Here is a 19,024-nt window from a genome sequence, read left to right as displayed (position 1 = left end):
TCTGTGGAGCACTGACATGTGCAAGCTCTGACTCCCAGCTGACTGCCAGACAAGGTCAGGCTATCGGGGGGTTCATCTCCAAAAGCAAAAATTTGAATCTGAGTGCTGAAACTGATCCAAAATAAACTTCCTTTTATTTTTCCCTCTGTGTGTCAGACAGTCACACTAATGGCTATGTCAGTACTGCCTGCCAGGGCACTACACAGATGTGGGATTGAAGAGACACCCAGCTGTAAATAGATCTATGCCTATTCCTCTGAAAAAGATTTATTATCTTAATTTTAGAAAGTTTAGCAACATTATGCATTGCTGATGCTGGCAATTCTGAGTCTGAGGACATAACTAATCAAAGCTAAAAATATTCAAAGTTATATTTTACTATAATTTGTAGTAAGTATCCTTTCTAAATAATTTTTCATCACTATAAAGAAGATCTTTGAGCATCAACTTGCACATTACTTTTGGAATCATGTTCCTTCCTTTTACATTGAAAAAACAGATTGACTTAGACTTTTGTATAAAATATTCTGTTGCCATACATTCCAAATAATTGGATTATATTTATCCAAAGACTTGAGGTTTTTCTGAAGCAGAGCTGATGTACATAGAAATGTTCTGTATTCTGTAACTGAAACTCCCTTTTCTTCTGTTGTAGTTCTCCCTAGTCCAAAATCAGCACGATGGTCCTTGGCAAACAGTTGCTTCACATATGGAAAAATAGCTGTGGTACAGCTGTGTAGAGCCCTCAGGGAATTTCTGATTTTCTTTTAGAGGCAATCTGTAGAATGTACCATGCCAGAAAAAACCCTGCGCCTTTACAAAAGTAAGATTCCTTGTCAAAGAGATAAGCATTGGTGCTGGAGAGTTTTTCTGAGGAATGTTAAACATACAACTTCCTGCTTAATGAAATACCTGTCTGGAGGCACCACTCACTTTACTTTCTTTGCTATCTCACACAAGCAAACAGCTCACGTTGGCAGGATTTTTCTTCCCTTTGTAACTCTTAGCTTCAGCACTTTCTGTGGCTCAGACCCACTGCCCAGCACAGTTTGTGCCTCTCACACCAGGTTATTCCACCCAGCTCTCCTGGCCTGCAGCAAAGCGCAGATGCACTGCCTGCCTCACTCCCCCAGCAGCCCTCCTGCACAGGGGGTGTCCTCGGGGTAACCCAGAGCACAGGGCTGGGACAGGTGGGGACCCTCCAGCCCTGCCCTGACCCTCGGCTCCTGCTGTGGCCACCAGCTCTGCCCAGCCCTGCAGAGGGCTGCAAGGGGCAGAACGCCCTCCCTTTCCCAGTGGGAGTGAGCTCAGTTCCACCAGAGCGTGTGCTGTGGCAGCACCAGCCAGCTCGAAGTGGAGAGAGCAGGTTTGTGGACACTGTGTGCACGAGTGTGAGGGAAAGGAGCAGGCACAAACATTCCCTCAGGAGCACAAATCCAGCACAGGCAGGTGGGCTGTGGGAGAGCAGCGGGGATTCTGCCATCTCCCAGAACCCCGACTGGCAGGGCTCTGTGTGCTGGCCCTGTTTTGTGTTGCATCATAATGTACAGCCTCTGAAAAGGTCTTAATGTAACTGTCTTGTTCATTACAGAGCACGAGAAACAGGAAAAATCTAAACAAAAGCGCACACTCACACTCCACTCCTCATTGCAGTTACCTGAGAGCAGAATCTTGTGTAGACTCTGAGGTCCTTCTTCTCCCCCGTCTTCCCACACTGGATTCCACTAACACAGCACTGCAATTTTTACATACCCACCTTTATGTCAGCATTTACCCAGAAAATCGTGGGAGAAATTTAGTCCTTCTGGTCACATAAGCACTTGATTACTTCTATTTGTTGCTCAAAGTCCTCTCTCAGCTCATCTGTTGCTTAGTTGTTTTTATCCTGGACTTCAATTTTAAACCATTCTCCAAGAGGGCTTTGCTCAGCTTGAGGCAGTGGTTAGCAAGTTTTCTGTGGTTTAGCTGTATTCATGAGATAAACATTTTTCATCTTACTTTGAGACTGTTTCTCAACATTCAGGCTATGCAAAGCCAGTGTGCTACACTATTTTTCTTGCCCTGACAGAGCCAAAGCAGTTCCTAGCAAAGCTCTCTAGCTCAGGGTTTGTGTCTCACCTGTAAAATCTTTTACCATGTTCCTGGGGAATGTGAGTTTATCCTACAAGTGAATCAGCCAAGTGACTGTGCAGCATCCAGCATAAGGACCACCTACTGCAAGCTCTGTGTCACCCCCTCATGGATGTTCAGGAAACAAAGGACAATACAGAAGGCAAAAAACCATCCCTGGCACACACATAGAGAGTTCCTGCAAGCAATCATAACTTCTAAACTGTGTTAAGACAGGCTCCTTCAATCATTGAACTGGGATTTAATGAGGTTTAATTCTACAATATGTTCTTTAATTTGAAAATAATTAAAAGCCAAGAGCTCAGTTTACCTCCTTGTGACTGTAAGGAACTTTACTGCAAAAGTGGTTCACACTAGGCACATGAGGGCAGTTTCAGTGTAAAGCTCCATTTCTCTAATAATGAAGACATGCATGAAGGAAAATTTAAGGATTTATCTTTCCAAGTACATATACAAATCAAGAGTTAATTTGGCATTCTTCTCTTTTAAAAAATACCAGCAAAAGGACATTGATATAATTCTAGAAAATAGTTAAACAAACCATAATCACACAAGGTTTTTACAGCCTAGGTGCTGCAGGAGCTAAAAACATAGGAATCTTTTTTCAAGTAATTGAAGTACATGATTGCCCTCAGATTTAAAACAAGAAACATTTGGTGCAATTTTTGATTTGGGAAACACTTTCAGTTATTTTTAAAAGTGTGACTAGTCTCTGTCTCCACAGCTTTACATTAGACAGCAGCACTCACTTAGTTTTTCTATGTGAAAGAGTGGTTTTACAGTTCCCAAATCTTAAACAAAGGAAAACAAATTATTGCTCTCTGACATGCAATGAACACCAGTAAACTAATTTGCACCCAAGGGTCTTTATACTGTTGATCTTCAAGGTATGGTAAATTTACAGTTTTATTTTAGTTCCTCTAAAACTAGCCAACAGATTTTGGGCCTACAATATCTTTTAGATCATCTTCCCATGTAGTCCCTAGAGCTTTCCCTCCACACATGACCCCTTCAGCTTTGTTAGTTTATCACCTAACACAACTCCTTGCTGAAAAGAGAGTTCAGCTGACAGCCAAGGGGAATCCCCCTGCTCTGTGTCTGCTTGCTGCCACTTTCTGAAGCAAGACTGCCAGCAAGCACTTGGCTGAGCTGATAATTGTGAATGATATATTTGATCTAGGCTAACAGCACAATTAAATCAAGGCTTTAACCAAGTGTGACTGTACATGTTGTTTAGACAGTTCTCTAAGTGATTTCAATTATGTTTTGTAATGAGAAATTAGGAATGAGCAGTGATAAACTTGGAGCAATGAATCTGTTGCGCGACTGTCTCTTTGATGGCTTCAAGCAAAATAAAATGAAGCCTCTTTCCTCTGTTCTGAGAAAGTCATGGCATTTACCTGGGTACACACACAGTTTTAGAAGAATTAAATTATGTATTTCCCTACTGACATTTGTAAATTTTATCCATGTATGGGACAGCACAAGATTTTATACATTTAGAAGTAAATTATCAGTTCGCATAGTACTAAAAAGCAAAATAATTTTCATCTTGTCAACTATTAATTATCTTTTTTATTTGTTCTAAAAACAGTTAGCTAAAATCCAGCAAGAAATAGTAAAAATATCAAAATTGTAACATACAAAACATCATTATGAAAAAAAAATATCCTGTACCAATTAAAATCTACAAGTAAAATTATCAAAGTATTTTCCAATTCTGAAAAGAGGTTGGAGGCATTCATGGAATAGTCCTTTAAATAAATGTAAGCATAAGAAATAGATATGAAAGCACTCGGTATTTTAAGCTCTAAGAGTAAACAGAATGTGTTTTCCACCAGGACCATTTCAATGATCAAATGCCAATCTCCAAACTCCTATAGGAGTATCAGATTAACATATGTGGAGCAATAAGGACACCTTGAGGACACTTAGAAAAATGCAAAAATTTCAATTCTGCATTGATACGGGAGGACTTACACATCCTTAGTAAGTCGGAATTCCTTGGAATTGCCACATGATGTAAATTATAAACTCTTAAAACTGTTTGGCAAACTCCCACAAGTCCCAAGAGTATTATTAATGCTCTCATTAGTCCTGAAATACTAGAATATATGCTTACCTATAGGTACACTTACTTGCTAGTAGTTTTGAGGATAGACCTGTTCTTGCAACTTAATAATCTTGTTCTGAGTTGCTTTTCTCCTTGTTACAGAAATAAAAAATTTTGCTTTGCACTCCTCAGCATAGTATTAAACTGTACATGTTTTTAAAAGGAAAAGTAAAAAACAGTGAAGTTTTCTGAAGAATTATTAAATGCAAATCTACACAAAAATTAAAATTCCACAGTTCTTTGTCACTCTCTACAAGTTTCAAGTATTCCTTTAAATTTGTACCTTTCAAAAACCAAAAATAACTAAAATAAAAAAAATGGGAAGAAGAAGAAATCTTATATTTCCCATTTTGCTTAAGATTTTTTTGCAGGCAAAAAAGCACTTTTTTTTTAGTCTAGCTCTAAGTTAGAACTGCAGTTGTGGGGCCATTTGTAGAGCTTTCTGTTCCCTTAGTGCTATCTGCAGACTTAGAACCATCACATATTTCAGGTGGCTCAATTTCCTCTGGCCGTGGTGGGGCAAGATCAGCTGTGATCAAATCAGTTTCCTGATCTGATTTTCCTACTTCACTGCAAAATTCAACTTTATCTTCCTGCTGGCTGTTCTTCTTTATTTGTCCATTCTGTGCAGGGTAGGTACTGGCAATGGTGTCATACAGAAATTGGTATTGTTCCTTAAAAATAAAGAGAAGAAGGTAGTGTTAATGGAATGCTTTGAGTCCAAGAATTAATCATTTCTTTCTTTTTTCTCTTACATTTTAGAAATGTAGCATGCAGTTGGACAAGCAAGACTGCATATGAAGCACTTCCACAGTTTCTGGCATAGAGAGTGTTGCTCCTATGGTTTATTCTGACTTCATGTGTACATAACATCTCTGAAACTGTCTGCATCAGATATTCCAAGCTGTCACTCAGTGCCCTTTTGGTTCATAAAGTACCAAAAATATGTTTTTTAGAGTACCTAAGTTGCAAACAACATGCATTATACTGAGTCAGGAAGGCCATGTAATAACCTGCCCATATTGATGACACCCAGGTCTGGTTTGTGGTAACTGCACAGTGTGTGCCACGGTTCCTCTGGAGTGACTAAACAAAACAGTCAGTGGCTGCCAGCCTGCACATGGAGTTCATCTCCCAGCTGCAGAAAGGACACTGCATGTACATCATGAACCACCTGCAGGAACAGCAATTTATGCCATTTGGAATTTGATACTGTACACCCTTTGCAAAGGCAGTACAGAACTGCAGCTCTGCATATCTCAGACTCCTTCATTCCTATCAGCAAGCACCGCTGCCCAAATGGTGGAGTGTGAATGTTCTGATTAGAATCAGTGCTCCCTATACAGAAATTATGCCCAAGGTTATGGGGACATTAGTGATCATGGTAAGTAATGTCCTTTTTTTTCCTATTAATTCATAAGATTTACTTACAAAGGTGGAGACCATTCCCAGCCTGGTGCGACGAAGTGATTTTACTACTTGGAAAACATCTACTACTTCTTCTGTTTCTGCACTTTCCAAAAGGGTCATTAAAGCACAGAATACACCAGTCTGCTGTGATCCATCACTAGAAGATGATGCAAAATACACATGAAAATCTACAAAGTAAAATCAGAAGTCTTCTGACTAAATGTTGGATATATTTTTAAAACTTTCTACTGAATTATATTTCTAAAGTATTTTTTACTGGACTGAAATTGTCACAATTAAGTATACGTGTAGGATTCACACAGAACATAGTTTATCCCCGAAGTACCATTTAAGGGAAGAGGGAAATTCAAAATTTGAGACTTACAGTCCCAACTACTGTTAGCAGGATTATCTTCTGGTTTAGATGGGATGCAAGGCTATTCCTGGAAATGGTCCTAGAAAGTGCACTTCTATCCTGGAGTGAGAGATGATCCTAAAAACTCTACTGGATATTCACTAGTATGTCCTGCAAGTGCACTCTGACTTAGCATTTCCCCACAAAATAGGTGCACCAGCCAAGAGGAGCTGCTCATAGCACCTGCTGTGTGCCCACACTTGCCCAAGAAAAGTGTGCTTTCTTTTCATCACTACAGTCCAAAAGGCCAAGCTTGAGCAATTCAAGGAATCTTCTTGGGAGAGTTGAGTCTCCAGACACATGGAAAGGCTTGTGAGAAAAGGTAGGCATCCCAAAATGATAGTTGCTCTGTATACCCAGAACTTAGAGCTAGGTGAACGTGTGTGCTGAATTCAGACCCACCAGCAGTGGACAAGCAGTGGGACACTGCGGGCTCTCCTGTTGTCCTCAGTGACTGGTCTGGCTGGAAGTTTTTGTTTAATGTTGAGAATCATGCTGACTAAATCTTTGGGGGTTTCTGGAACATCACAGCCACTCCATTGATGGTACTGATACTGATACACCTTCTGAGTTTCTTTTGTCTGCAAAACAGCAGCAGAGATGTGGTTAATGTTCAGGATAAAATACAGATTCACACAGTACCTCTGTTGCTGTGGATTAACAAAGGAAGAATTATATTCCTGAGGAACTGCAGGGTGATAGTTCTGCTGCATGAATATGAGGTAGGTAGACATCCAAGCTTTGTTCAAAGTACAAAAGACAGCTGATCTCCTGAGACTCCCCTACCACCATCTCAGCAACTCGCTAAATAGAAAACTTGAGATAATTTATAGCATTTCTCATGATTGACTGTTGGTCTGGAAAAGAAAAATATTTCCATTTCTTAGAGCAGGAGCTCCTAGAACTGCAGAGGGAACTGTTTCTTTTCTTTCTTGAGGCTAAGTTTATAAATTTAGTTTTAAATTTAAAAACTCCTTGAAAACAGTGTTTCGGAATTTGCAAAGAAACTTTCACCTTCAGATGTGCAACATCAAATGCACGTATGGTATAGCTAGGACCAGAGTTGACATCTGCCATTTGAACTTCTAAGCCACCATAAGTTTTCTTTCCTTCTCCCCAGTACTGTGCACAGAGTTCCTAAAATGGATAAAAGTACAAGTCAGTGATTAGCACTTAAATCCTTTTTTACTTTGCCTTCCACATGCACTTAGAGACTGCACTGACTTTAAAGGAGTTCCATGGTATTTTAAAATATAGCATCGTACACTTTTCCCTGAAAAATTCATTAGAAAGTAAATTAAGTAGGTAAATGATAGGGCAAAATATATTGGAAATGCAAATTCCTCACTCTATGGAAAACATTTGAGCAAGGGAACAAGAGAATACAGTGCAGTGTTTTGTTTGCATGTAGAGGATATTCAGTGTGTCAGTGTGCAGACAATGCCCCCACCTGATCTCCCTCCTTCAGCTCTGTCAGCATAACAATGACTTTGACTTTTCTGTGGAACACCATTTGCCAGAAGTCAGAGATAGTTTCCTGCAGTGGTCCCTGTGTTGCAATCATGGCTTTTGGACCCCAGTAACCCTATAAAAGAAATAATTTTTTTCTTCAATTCATTTGAAATATGATTGTCAAACAATACAACTCGTCATTTAAGGAATACACTGTGAAATAAATTAATGCTGTCTGTTTATAAGGAGAACGTGCCTTTCACAGTAGGAATCGGTCTTACAGGAATCCTACTACCCAAATGACACTTACCTCAGTCCTCCTAAGAATATCACTCAGACTGACAACAAGATACATTGATGCTGCAGTGGCTGAGATCTCACCCTGTCATTTTTTGAAGAGCATATTTTTAAGGGGTAAAACATTCTGTTTTACACAGCCATTTGATTTTACCACTAAGAAATTGTGTTTACACCATACAAAGTTGGTACACCAGTCAATTCACACTGAGGTTCCTAAAAATAAAGATACATTTACCCTGAATAGGTATCTTAACTGTGCAGCATTTCAAAGGATTCAGATAAATGGAACTTAGCTAGTAATTCCATTAAAATCAGTTACTTCATTTACGACCAATAATTGTTCTTCTTTGGATATATAATGATACCAAAAAATTGTTTGCTCCAATTTTCACTGCTAGGGTTTGGTCTATGTGAATAACTATAGTAACATTTCATTAAAAGGGACAATATTAATCTGGTTCCACCTGCAGACAGATGCCTACTAATGGAAATATATGTTATCATGAGGCCAGCTGAAGGCTAATGGTTTTAAACATAGATGGATTTGCCAATCAGCCATCAGTTCCATCTCCCTTATTCACCTAAATTCTTTTCTATTGTGATGCCAACAAGAGAATAAGAGTTTGTGCTGAAAGCTTGTGAAATGCCTAGAGTGGATCCTCTCAATACATACAGTTATGAAGGAAGCATTGATGTATTTGCTGGATTCCTCACAGTCGCTGTCCTCATCCGAGGACTCATCTGAATCATGCTCAGCCTCCTTACTGCAATCTTCTTCGTGCCTGATGGGCACTCGGTTAAAGTCATCTGTGTGAGACAAAGTGTCACCGTCACAGCACACCCCCTGGGTATGGCATTTCTGGGGGCCAGGGAATAGGGAAGGCCAGTCCTTTCACAATAAACTGCAGAACCAAGGCCACCTTGTTTGAAATAAACACTCACAATAATTCACATTGGTAAAAACTCATCTCTTCTTTTTTAATCACTATAAGAAGTTTAGAATTTCGCAGTGTTCAGAAAACTAATCAAATACTACTCTGTATGGTAATTTGCTCATTTTTTCAAAATTTTTCTCATAGGCGAAAATCGATAAAATAAGGCAATGGAAAATACTTACAAGGAATTATGTTGGCATTCCTATTTTTGCTTTTATTTTCATCCCGATTCCCAATGTTCTGTGTCCGCCACCCCTTATAGGAAGGCAATCGCTGAAGAAAGAGGATATTTGATATTATGCTTGATTAAAATGGTACTTGAGATCATTGTCTCCCCTCAGGACTCTCACACCCAGTCTTCATCTCGCAGTGCCTCTCTCCTTACTTTCAGTTACATCTGAACTACCATTACTTTAAATGGTAGTTCAGATGTAACTCTGGTAACATCTGAACTACCATTTAAAAATGCCTGCTTCATAATGTACAATGGCACAGGAAATCATGAACACAGACCCAAGTAATCATTCTGTCAGCTGCATCCTTCTTAAAAATATTAACACCAAAGCAGAAATAAAACTTCATTAGCATACAGCTTTTTTTTCATTAAAGAAACTCTGTGCTGGAGAAATAAAATGGCACCTAAATGATCTATTACCTGTGGTATCTCTCTAGCTCATGACTATTGTGCAAGATCATTTTTAACATAAGTGGGAAGGAGGGGCAACTGGAATGCAAAGCTTATTTACCTGGAACTCTGCCTCCAGCAGAGAAGGGTCACTCGGGTGGTCTTTTCTTTTCAGATTGTTAAGGGAGGAATGCAGTTCTGAGAGACTAATCTCTGTTTCTCCATACTGATTGTATTCCACCAGTGCTTGATGAATAAGGATGTACTGTGACTGGTGTTTCCCATTTGAAGAGTTTACACATGAAGTTATTAAAGAGTAAAAAAAAAAATCATATCACTTTTTAAAATCATTATTAAAAGCTATTACTCCTGTGATAATATCATAAGTGTTATTAAATTAAGCATTAACATTAAACAGATATCAAATTCAAGTGTTAAAACTTTAAAATGCTGAAATAAGTTAAAACATGCAATGCATCAGTCCATAACTTTTGTTGTACTCAACTCATATGAAAATTGCACTTGGGCAGATGTATTTTAGAATTTTTAAAATCCAGTTTGACTCTGTAAGCTCAGTTTTGCATTTATGAATTGTATGCCAAAAAGCTATTCTCCTTGGTTTCCTCATCTAAAGTCTGAACTTAAAAAGTTGAAGTTCCTAAAATTGAAAAATTATGAAGATTTTTTCCCTCTTAATACTTTTCAGAGCTGTATTTTCTATGAACAGCGTCAACTGAACTGAGCAATGCACTTGTGAGAAATACTGCTGAAGCCCCAGACCAGGAGAGTGATGACAAGAGTTTCAGGGACATACCTCTACTTGGACCATGAGGCATCGCTGCCGGCGCAGTTTCACGATGTATCCATAAACATCCACTCTGCCCTCTGTGTCCAGCCCCTCCAGCATGGCATCGATCCCAATGTACGTCCCCGTGCGCCCAACGCCGGCACTGCCGGGCACAGAGGGACTTGGTTACCCACAGGCAATGCCATTGATTGGCAAAATAAACAATCATGAGGCTGCATTTTTACTATCTTTTAGTGAAAGCAAGGCCAACATGGCCAAATATGGTGCTTATAGCCAGAGCAGCCCAACACTGATCTGGCTGTTTTTCAATTCAGGTTTTATCAACCTGAATTTCTTTCATATCCTTTAAAAACAGGCCTTGTGTATCTTTTGCTGCCTCATTTTCAAGTGTTTAAGTCACAAAATCTGGGATCAGACAAAGACTTTTGCCAGATCTCTGTTCTGAATAGCTTCATTTCAGTCATTTAACATTACCAGATTTTTAAAAGAATAATGTATATTTACCTGCAATGAACCACGATCGGACCACTAAAAAAGTTGCTGAGGGCATTAACTCTGCGTCGGAGTTTGAGAAGGAGATGTGGATCCTCAGGAACCCCATGGTCTGGCCAGCTTGTGAATTGGATATGAGTGACATCTCTTCCAGCTGTCCTTTCTCTTCCCTAGAAAAAGTGAAGTATGGTTTTTTATATATATCAATCTATATATACATTAGTATATGTATGCAGAAGTATACATAAACCTAAGTGACTAGATTAAAGCCCAAAGCACATGAGTCTTGAGTGGACTTTGGTATGTTGCTTCTAGACTAAAAGAGAGGACATAAATTTTGATAACCATGATTATAAAACTAAATTAGAAAAACCCCTCAATGACATTGCCTTTACTCGCCAAGATTTTATCTGCCTGTACAGGCATTTTTCCATTAATTAACCTCAAAATTCTTACTCATAGTTGAGTTATCCAGTTGTGGCTATTCATACAGTTGTTTGCCATTGTTTCAGTAATAATACATCACTCTTCTACCAACTGCAGAAGTCTCCACTTTCTTGCCATGGACCACTCTTCAATTCCACAACCAATATCCATTTTACCTTTACTTTATTGATATGATGTCAGCTGAACAAAGAACAGATAGTTCTAAAAATATCAGCCCTCAACCTGCTGCACTCATTTCTAATGTCACATTCCTTAAGGGACAGAGCAATGTCTTTATAAATAGGTAATTTTTAACATCCTGATCTGCTCACTGACCACACAAAGTTACAGCTTTCTTTTAATCTGACCACTTCCAAGTAATTTTTAATGCAATATGAGACAGCAGAATAGGAATTTCCAGCTGTAATCATGAATCAAGATGGGTGCATTCTGTTGCTTTGCTGAAGATCTGCCAGCAGATTTACTCTTTGAAGCTGAATGCTTTTAGCTATGATTTCATAGGCTCCATTTATTATCATTGAAATTTTTTGCAAAGGGCCTGAGCTGAGCATTTAGCCTTTGATGGCAAATTTTGTTCTCAATTACACATAGGGCAACTAATGTGACTTCAGATGTGTGAAAGAGAGCAATTAACCAGCCTTAATGACTTTACACATTTCTAAATGGTGATTTTAAAACACTTATATTTATAAACACACTTGAGATTACCAGAATTTGTGATTGTCCCACTGTACAATTATCAGAAGGGTAAATAATGGTTACCAATGAGTTGCACTGATTTTAGTTGCAGAGGGTTATGCTGAGATACACACAAAACAGCAAATTTTTTGTGTTAGAGAACAAACTAAATATATAAATACACTGCAGTGTATATATTAATTTTTTACCTCTTAGCAGCATATTAATAGTACAATCCTAAATGTAGGTTCCAGAGGATTAAGGAAAAATACCTTTTGAAGTTGGGAAATATATATCTAACTCATATTTCTTGCAAAAAATTACACCTACATCTAAGTTTTCCTTTAAGCTATGTGATGCTTAGGAAAGACAGCAGAGCATCTTCCATTGAGAGCTGACTCTTCTCTCTTAAAATACAGACTCCAAATTGACTCCAGTTCCAGTCAGTCTCACACTTTTGACTCAACTTACATTTGTGATGTGCAGTTTCTGAATGACATAGTCTGGACATGTTTTACTTTCATAGATCTTCACAATGATGTCCCCATACGTTGCAGTCCCGTTCTCCATTGATGGCCAGTACTGGGCACATTTGTTCTGTGAAGAGATGAAGTTAAGTAAGTGATGTGGTGATGTGGCAGAGAACTGAGAGCTAGAAAAAGGCCTAATTTAAAATACATGGCAATTCAGTATAGCTTTTCCAACTTTTCAATTCCAAATATCCAACAATTCAGGTCTCTGACCTAACATTTACAGCCATAGAATTTAACTTCAGATGTATAGTGGAGAAAAAAAAAAATCCTGTACATTAGTTGAAACAATGAAGAGTGACTGCTACTGTCGCCCTATGGCTGCAGAAATGTTTGCAGCTACTTCCATGCCTTTTTTTCAGTCTTCTATGAGGGCTGCTGCTCCTGCCTGCCTATAACATCAGCTTGGGTGTGCTGCAGATCTGCAGGCTGTCAACATCTTTAACTGCAGCTAAAACAGCAGTTCCCCTTTTCCCTGCTGTACCTGGAATAAGGAAAAAAGCAGGCCAGAAGCACCCATCCTTCCACTTAAAAAAAGGCAACAGAGGGAAAATATTCTTTCTAGGATCTTCGAGGGCATTGCCAGGTTATCAGAATAGGCAGGAGAAAAATAGAAACCATACCTTTTCTGACAGACCTATGAGGAGCTACAGTTCTACCTTGAGCCCTTTTCTGGATTAATTAGCTGCAATTTGGAAGCTCACCCTCTGCTACATACTGCTGTGACTAAAGTGATATTTTCTGGTAAGACTGGTAATTCATAAGGCAACACTGTTTTGGCATGCTTTCCAACACAGGTTCTGCCACAATGAGAGAACAGCACAGAATGAAAAAAAAAGTACTTAAGAAGAGTATGTAATTCAGCACAGCACAGCAATCCACTCTGTTTTCAGGAAAAAGAAGGAGGGAAAGACAAAAGGAGGGAAGGACAGATATTTCTCACCCTCTTTCCTTCCTCACAGCGAGTCACCATGACAATAACGGTTGCCTTCTGTTCCCAGATCATTCTCCAGAAATCATCTGTGGTTTCATCCTTGGGGCCTAGAAGGAGATAATTTAAGGGACTTTTTCAGAGTGCAGTCCCATGGAAAAACATCTGCATGTTTAGCCAGGCAATCTGAAGAGCTAACCAGAGATCATACAAATAACAGTCACACACTTGATTTCATTATGGCTTCCGCCATTAGGCTACAGCATTTAAAAACTCTCATCTGTATCTTTAGTGCATAGCCATGAATCTGAAAACTTCTGGTGTAAAATTATATAACATGAGAAATCTGTCTTTGAACTACAATTTATTAATTGTCACAAAATTCCCTAAGCAGAAACTCATTGACTAGTTTATCATATTACATTTCAAAATGTCAGATCTTCATTTTTCCTTTAAGATTACTAGTAGGATTTTCCTACTCTAAAAAAATGGGTGAATAAGATTATAAATTACCTTGTGCAGCAATATATTTTCTTGGTTCTTTGAAGCCCTGTGAAAAGTACATTGTTATTAACTTTTAGAAAGAAAGCATGAACAATCTAAAAGGTTTGCAACTTTAAAAATAAATTCAATATGCAACAATTCAATAATATCAAATACATTACAAAGGTGAAAACAACCCCAATGGAAATCCTCCAAGGTACTGATATTCAAATGCACAGCCTACAGGATTTCTTCCATATTGTCTAAGACTTTTTTAAAGTAAAAGTCACTCACATCAATATAACTTGCATTGATATAGTCTGATCCTGGATCTCCGGGCATCTCTGAGAGCTCAACACGGTTATGGTCATCTGTTTAAATAATTTAAACCAAAACAATTGCATTATCTCAAGGCAGTGACAAATCAAACATATAATCCATGTTAAAATTATTACAAATACTCACATGGAAGAATATCAATGTAACGGTTTTTGTTCTGATTATGGGTCTTTTTGGCCTCCTTTATAGAAAATTTACTGAAGACTCTTGGAATACTCTGTAAAATACAAAATTTATTTTATTAGTTAAGTCTAGATTAAAAATTGTCAAATGAATATGGAAATAATTTAGAATTACTGAATCTGGAAGGTAACATTATACTTCATAAGATATTACTTCATATATTTCTTATATCTAAAGTTTAAAAAATTCTTCTCCTTAATGTAGTTGGTATATATCTCCACAATTACATATTATTTCTATCCCCATGGTTATGCAGTAAGACAATTTTTAAAATATGTATTAAAAGATACTTTAGGATGAGAGGTACTTATTCTGCATACTTTATACTTTTGCTGAAGAACACCTTCAGGAAAAAAAAGAGTATTTTCATATTACAATGAGGAGAAATTGGTAGAAAAATTAACTGAGGACTATTTGACCTTCACGTAGACTATTTGACCTTTCTAGATTATTTCTTTATTTCTTTCTAACTAGTACAAATACACGTACTTCAAACATGCTCCTGGATGGAATGCTTCCGACCGTCTGGATAAAAACCTGTGATATACTTTGAGTGAAGGACAAACCTGAAATTCTTCCAAGAAGAGCCTTCCTTCATCTGCAATCTTCCTCTTGTATGTGTCCAGCAATAGCTCTGAGGGTATTGGCTCTATGTTGAGAAGTTGCTTGTCATCATCTTTAACTGTGTAAATAAGTCAAATGTTTATTGTTACTGATGTTGAAAATGTACATCACACTTCAGTAAACATAATTTTAAAACTGCCAGATAAATTAACAAAAGAACTAAACTCTTTCTTTTAACTTGGTGTATTTATTTTTATAAAACAGGTGTTGCCTGAGCCAGCTGTGAGCAAACAGGCTGTAGAGTAAGGGAACTTTTCCAGCTCTGCTGCCTGACTGGAGACACCTCCGGAGGCCACATGCAAGGACAGCACATCAATACTTTTGCACAAAGTGGTGACTGCCATATTCAGGGCACAGCAACTGCCTCAACAGCCACAACAGTTCCACAGCCTTGCCTTCTGCCTCACTTCTGCTCAGTCACTGTCTGTGATTAAAATAGAACAACATCTATCACCTAACTTTCCACATTTTCCCCAATTTGTGTTCTGAGTTGCAATAATCTGCAATATCATCTTGAATGAAAAAATAACAATTGAACAAATTTTAGCACCTCTTACTAGACATATATTAATTTTTAATTTACATTGAAAAGTTGTGTCTAAGCAAATGGATTTGAATTTCAACAAAGTCCTACTTCCCATTTAATGTAGGTAGTTTCTGCAAATTTTAGTGTTCTAAATTATTTTTTTTGGTGAAGCTTTCTGGTATTGACTGATCCTGTCCTTCACAGGCTTTGAAATCTTGTGCAAAAAGGTGCACAAAATTTTCAGTCTTTGGGATTTGAAAGTCTTCAAAATTTTTCAGTAAAAAATAACTAGCTAATATTCAGTCTCTTGTTTTGGAAAAAGGTGCACAGAAAAAGGAAATTATGTTTTAAACTAGATTTTATTCTGGACTTATTCTCACTGTTAAACATATCACAAACATTGTCTGGGATAACTAGCTGGGTTTTTAACTGACTAATAATAAGAATTTTTCAAACACTAATGAACTTTCAGTTCACTCGAGTATAAATACTTCTTTTATGTATTTACTGAAGTATTTTTGTCCTCCATATAAGGTGTTATCATTTTGATATCTGTAATCTGTGTATGCAACCTAGAATGCAAATAACCCAAAATCAGTAGCAAGATCTGAGACTAATTTTATTTGCATTTGCTAAATGGAAATAAATATGAATTGCTAAATTTCTAAAGATACTCACCTGCAACAAGGTTCACGCCTTCCGAAGAATTGCTGTAAGAAGCAAAAGCACCTGTAAATGCTTTGACTAGTTAGATATATATAATAATAAGTTAATAAAATCAGCAAAACTAGAGTGCTGTCTGTGAAACAAGAGTTCTACACTTGGGATTATGCAGAGGTGCTTGGGATCCTTCTCCTCCTGCCCTCCTGCCCCAAGGCAGAGAAACAAGGTGGCCACATCAAAAACCTGTAGTGCCTGCATGATTTTGCCTATCTCATCTACAACAATCATGTGTTTAATCTCTTCACTGAAGTGACTGCTCACACCATCTTCTCTTCTCTTGCTAGTGACAGAGAACTAACTCATACATAAAATACAGCAAGTTGAAATGCTAAGTAGCCACAGGCATCAGGGAATGCAATGGCCATCCTTCTATTGCCATCCTCTGTACTACAGAGCTGCTGAGCCATCGAGAGGGCACTGTAATAACAACAACTCCCTGAGATATTGTTTAGGGTGAACAAGTTTTTAAAAGAGTTCCAAGAAAGTGCGGATTATTTTTATTACTTTTGATTTAAATCATGAAGGAAATGTTTTCCAGATATTTCTGATTTTTTTTCACAAAGCTAGGGACAAGTCATTTTGTTCTGTGACTCAAACAAGGGTAGAGCAGTGAGATTTTATATCTATTTCATTATATTTGTTTTGTTTGACAAACACCAAAAAATTTGTTTCTTTTAAAATTATTTAAAGGTAAAAGGGTATCTTTTCCCAGGATTAACGAAGCATCAAATTTGTAACACTTGGTCACTACCCACTGTGAAATCTTGTGGAAAAACCAAAAGCCACACCCATGCCCCTTCCATTTATGTATGAGAAGGAGACAAACATGAAGCTTACCTAAGCTTTTTTTGGTGAAGATCATAGATTTTGTACAGAACCAGCAGTAAAGCAATTACAGTCACAATGATCAAGAACACCAAGAATATAATCAAGGCTCTAGAATTATCTACCAACAGAAAAAAATACATTTATTATTTTAAAATTACTTTAAAAAAAAGAAACCTGTATGCTCCCTAGAACCAGTGCTCTTCAATTTTTGATTTGGCATCCTTTTTGAGAAAAAAACTAAACAGGTTTGAGTTTGCCATGCCAAAGTAGAGGAGGGAATTTTAGGCTTTCATTAAGAAAACTTTTCCTTGTATTCTCGATGTCCACCTGTCAAAATGCTACAACTCACTGGTTCAGCATTACTGTGCTTGTCTCCTGCTCTGTGTGACCTGTACAGTGCAGCTCTCAGCTGTTCCTGATCTGGGAACTGGGAACCTCTGCCAAGTCACAGACGTTCAGCTCCTGAAATGCAGGATCCGAACACAGGAAAATAATCCAAAAGTGAATCATGTCAGTCAGAGAAATTATTTTCTAGTTGCATTTGAATATTTCCTGAAGAAACCTGCAGCTGTGTAATAATTCTGAGTTATGATTAATGACTTGTGAACATGATCGGCTACATTAATACTGAATGGGGATATTTTTCAAATGCAGATAAAATATTAACTATAAAACAGGAAGTCTGGATTTTTAATTAGGAGCAATTTAACTGAATTTACAATTTACATTATTTACATTATGCTAAAATCAAAAGGGAAAAATGCTGTACATATTTACTTACATCTGGTTTTTATACTCCCCACTACTTCTGGCCCATTGTTTCTTCCATTAAAGACGAAGATCTGCATGCAGTGGGTGACAGTAATAGAGATGTTCAGATATGACAAGTAAAAATTTCTGCATACAATTCTTAAAAATCAAATTACAATAGATTTTTCAAATTCATCCATCTATTGACAACATCATTGACAGCAGTGTCTGCTGTCAATCTCTGTATGGACATTTATGGTGCAGCTCAGGTTTCTACCCAAGTTATAGCAAGATCTGGATTCAAAAATATGGAGATGACAGGAAAAAGAATTTAGAAAAATAGGAAACACACTTAACAAAATAAAAATCAGATGCATCTCAAAGTAAAATCAATTTTATCTTTTATTAAGCCTCTTAAATCTGAAAAATAACTGTGCAATATATAAAAACCTCATTTGCTGCAATAGTAAATATACAAATCGTCCACTGAATTTGATGGTTTTAGTACAAATTTAAGTATGGGTAGGTAATTAATAGAAATTTAATTAAATAGGGTGCTTTCTTGCATCTTTAACTTTTGGGTACTCTAAATGGTATTAAAACACAACTTTCAACTGTGTTTGTTTTGTCATATAGTTAATATTTATTTGATCTTTTATATTTCCTTAATGGAAATTCCTGTAAATCTAAAAGACAGCTTGCAGTCAAATATTTCACACTGGTTTTTTCTGGTTTTTTTTTTTCCTTGTGAGTTTTCTATAACTTGATCAGAGTCCTTTCATTACCAGCTAAGCCCATAAGGCTTTGTCCAGTTTTTGGGAAAGAATTATGCAAAATATCTGCAAAGCAAAAGCCAGGATTTAGAGGTGCAGAAGCAAATCCCTTCTGTAAGGAAAACTGCTCACTGAAAGTGGTGGACAAAAACCCTTAAACGGCACAGTGGTCCTGTGCTACTGGGACAATGCAAGGATCTTTTGCTCCTACAGAACCACATCTTTATTTTTCAAATATAGAGCTCTCTGAGCAGCATCTGTTGGGAAAATCCTGACAAAATGTTGACACGAAACTGAGATTACTCAAGTTCCCTGATACTGCATTTGTGCAGGTTAAGTCAGAGAAGGAGGAAAAGACTGTGGGGACTGAAGTGAAACTGCTTCCTACAAGGAATAAACTGGTTACTTTCTTGCCTAAACTTTACTGAGAGGAGCTATCAGGATATAAGCAATATTCCTACTGGCCTTATTAAGGGAATCACACAAGGCAACCTCAAAAGGGTGAAATGCCAGACAGAAGAGGAAATTT

General features: G+C 37.6%; 1 protein-coding gene across 1 annotated transcript in view; it reads right to left on the bottom strand.

The window, feature by feature from the left end:
• Positions 1-3,424: 3,424 nt before the first annotated feature.
• PTPRC (protein tyrosine phosphatase receptor type C) overlaps positions 3,425-19,024 on the bottom strand; it is a 57,695-nt gene continuing 42,095 nt past the window's right edge. Inside the window, exons 10-28 of the mRNA XM_036388339.2 lie at positions 17,754-17,814; positions 16,982-17,090; positions 16,100-16,131; positions 14,838-14,953; positions 14,215-14,305; positions 14,044-14,120; positions 13,780-13,816; positions 13,279-13,376; positions 12,277-12,402; positions 10,693-10,850; positions 10,195-10,330; positions 9,502-9,651; positions 8,938-9,028; positions 8,494-8,627; positions 7,519-7,653; positions 7,083-7,205; positions 6,471-6,649; positions 5,675-5,810; positions 3,425-4,917 (exon numbers count right to left, since the gene is read on the bottom strand). Of these exons, the coding sequence (XP_036244232.1) occupies positions 4,645-4,917; positions 5,675-5,810; positions 6,471-6,649; positions 7,083-7,205; positions 7,519-7,653; positions 8,494-8,627; positions 8,938-9,028; positions 9,502-9,651; positions 10,195-10,330; positions 10,693-10,850; positions 12,277-12,402; positions 13,279-13,376; positions 13,780-13,816; positions 14,044-14,120; positions 14,215-14,305; positions 14,838-14,953; positions 16,100-16,131; positions 16,982-17,090; positions 17,754-17,814 (2,262 nt within the window). The 3' untranslated portion in view covers positions 3,425-4,644. The remainder of the gene's footprint in view (positions 4,918-5,674; positions 5,811-6,470; positions 6,650-7,082; positions 7,206-7,518; positions 7,654-8,493; positions 8,628-8,937; positions 9,029-9,501; positions 9,652-10,194; positions 10,331-10,692; positions 10,851-12,276; positions 12,403-13,278; positions 13,377-13,779; positions 13,817-14,043; positions 14,121-14,214; positions 14,306-14,837; positions 14,954-16,099; positions 16,132-16,981; positions 17,091-17,753; positions 17,815-19,024) is intronic.

Source organism: Molothrus ater, chromosome 9 (assembly GCF_012460135.2).
Source record: "Molothrus ater isolate BHLD 08-10-18 breed brown headed cowbird chromosome 9, BPBGC_Mater_1.1, whole genome shotgun sequence".
NCBI lineage: Eukaryota > Metazoa > Chordata > Aves > Passeriformes > Icteridae > Molothrus > Molothrus ater.
The sequence above is the reverse complement of the archived record's forward strand: the minus strand, read 5'-3'. Positions and strand labels throughout refer to the sequence as shown.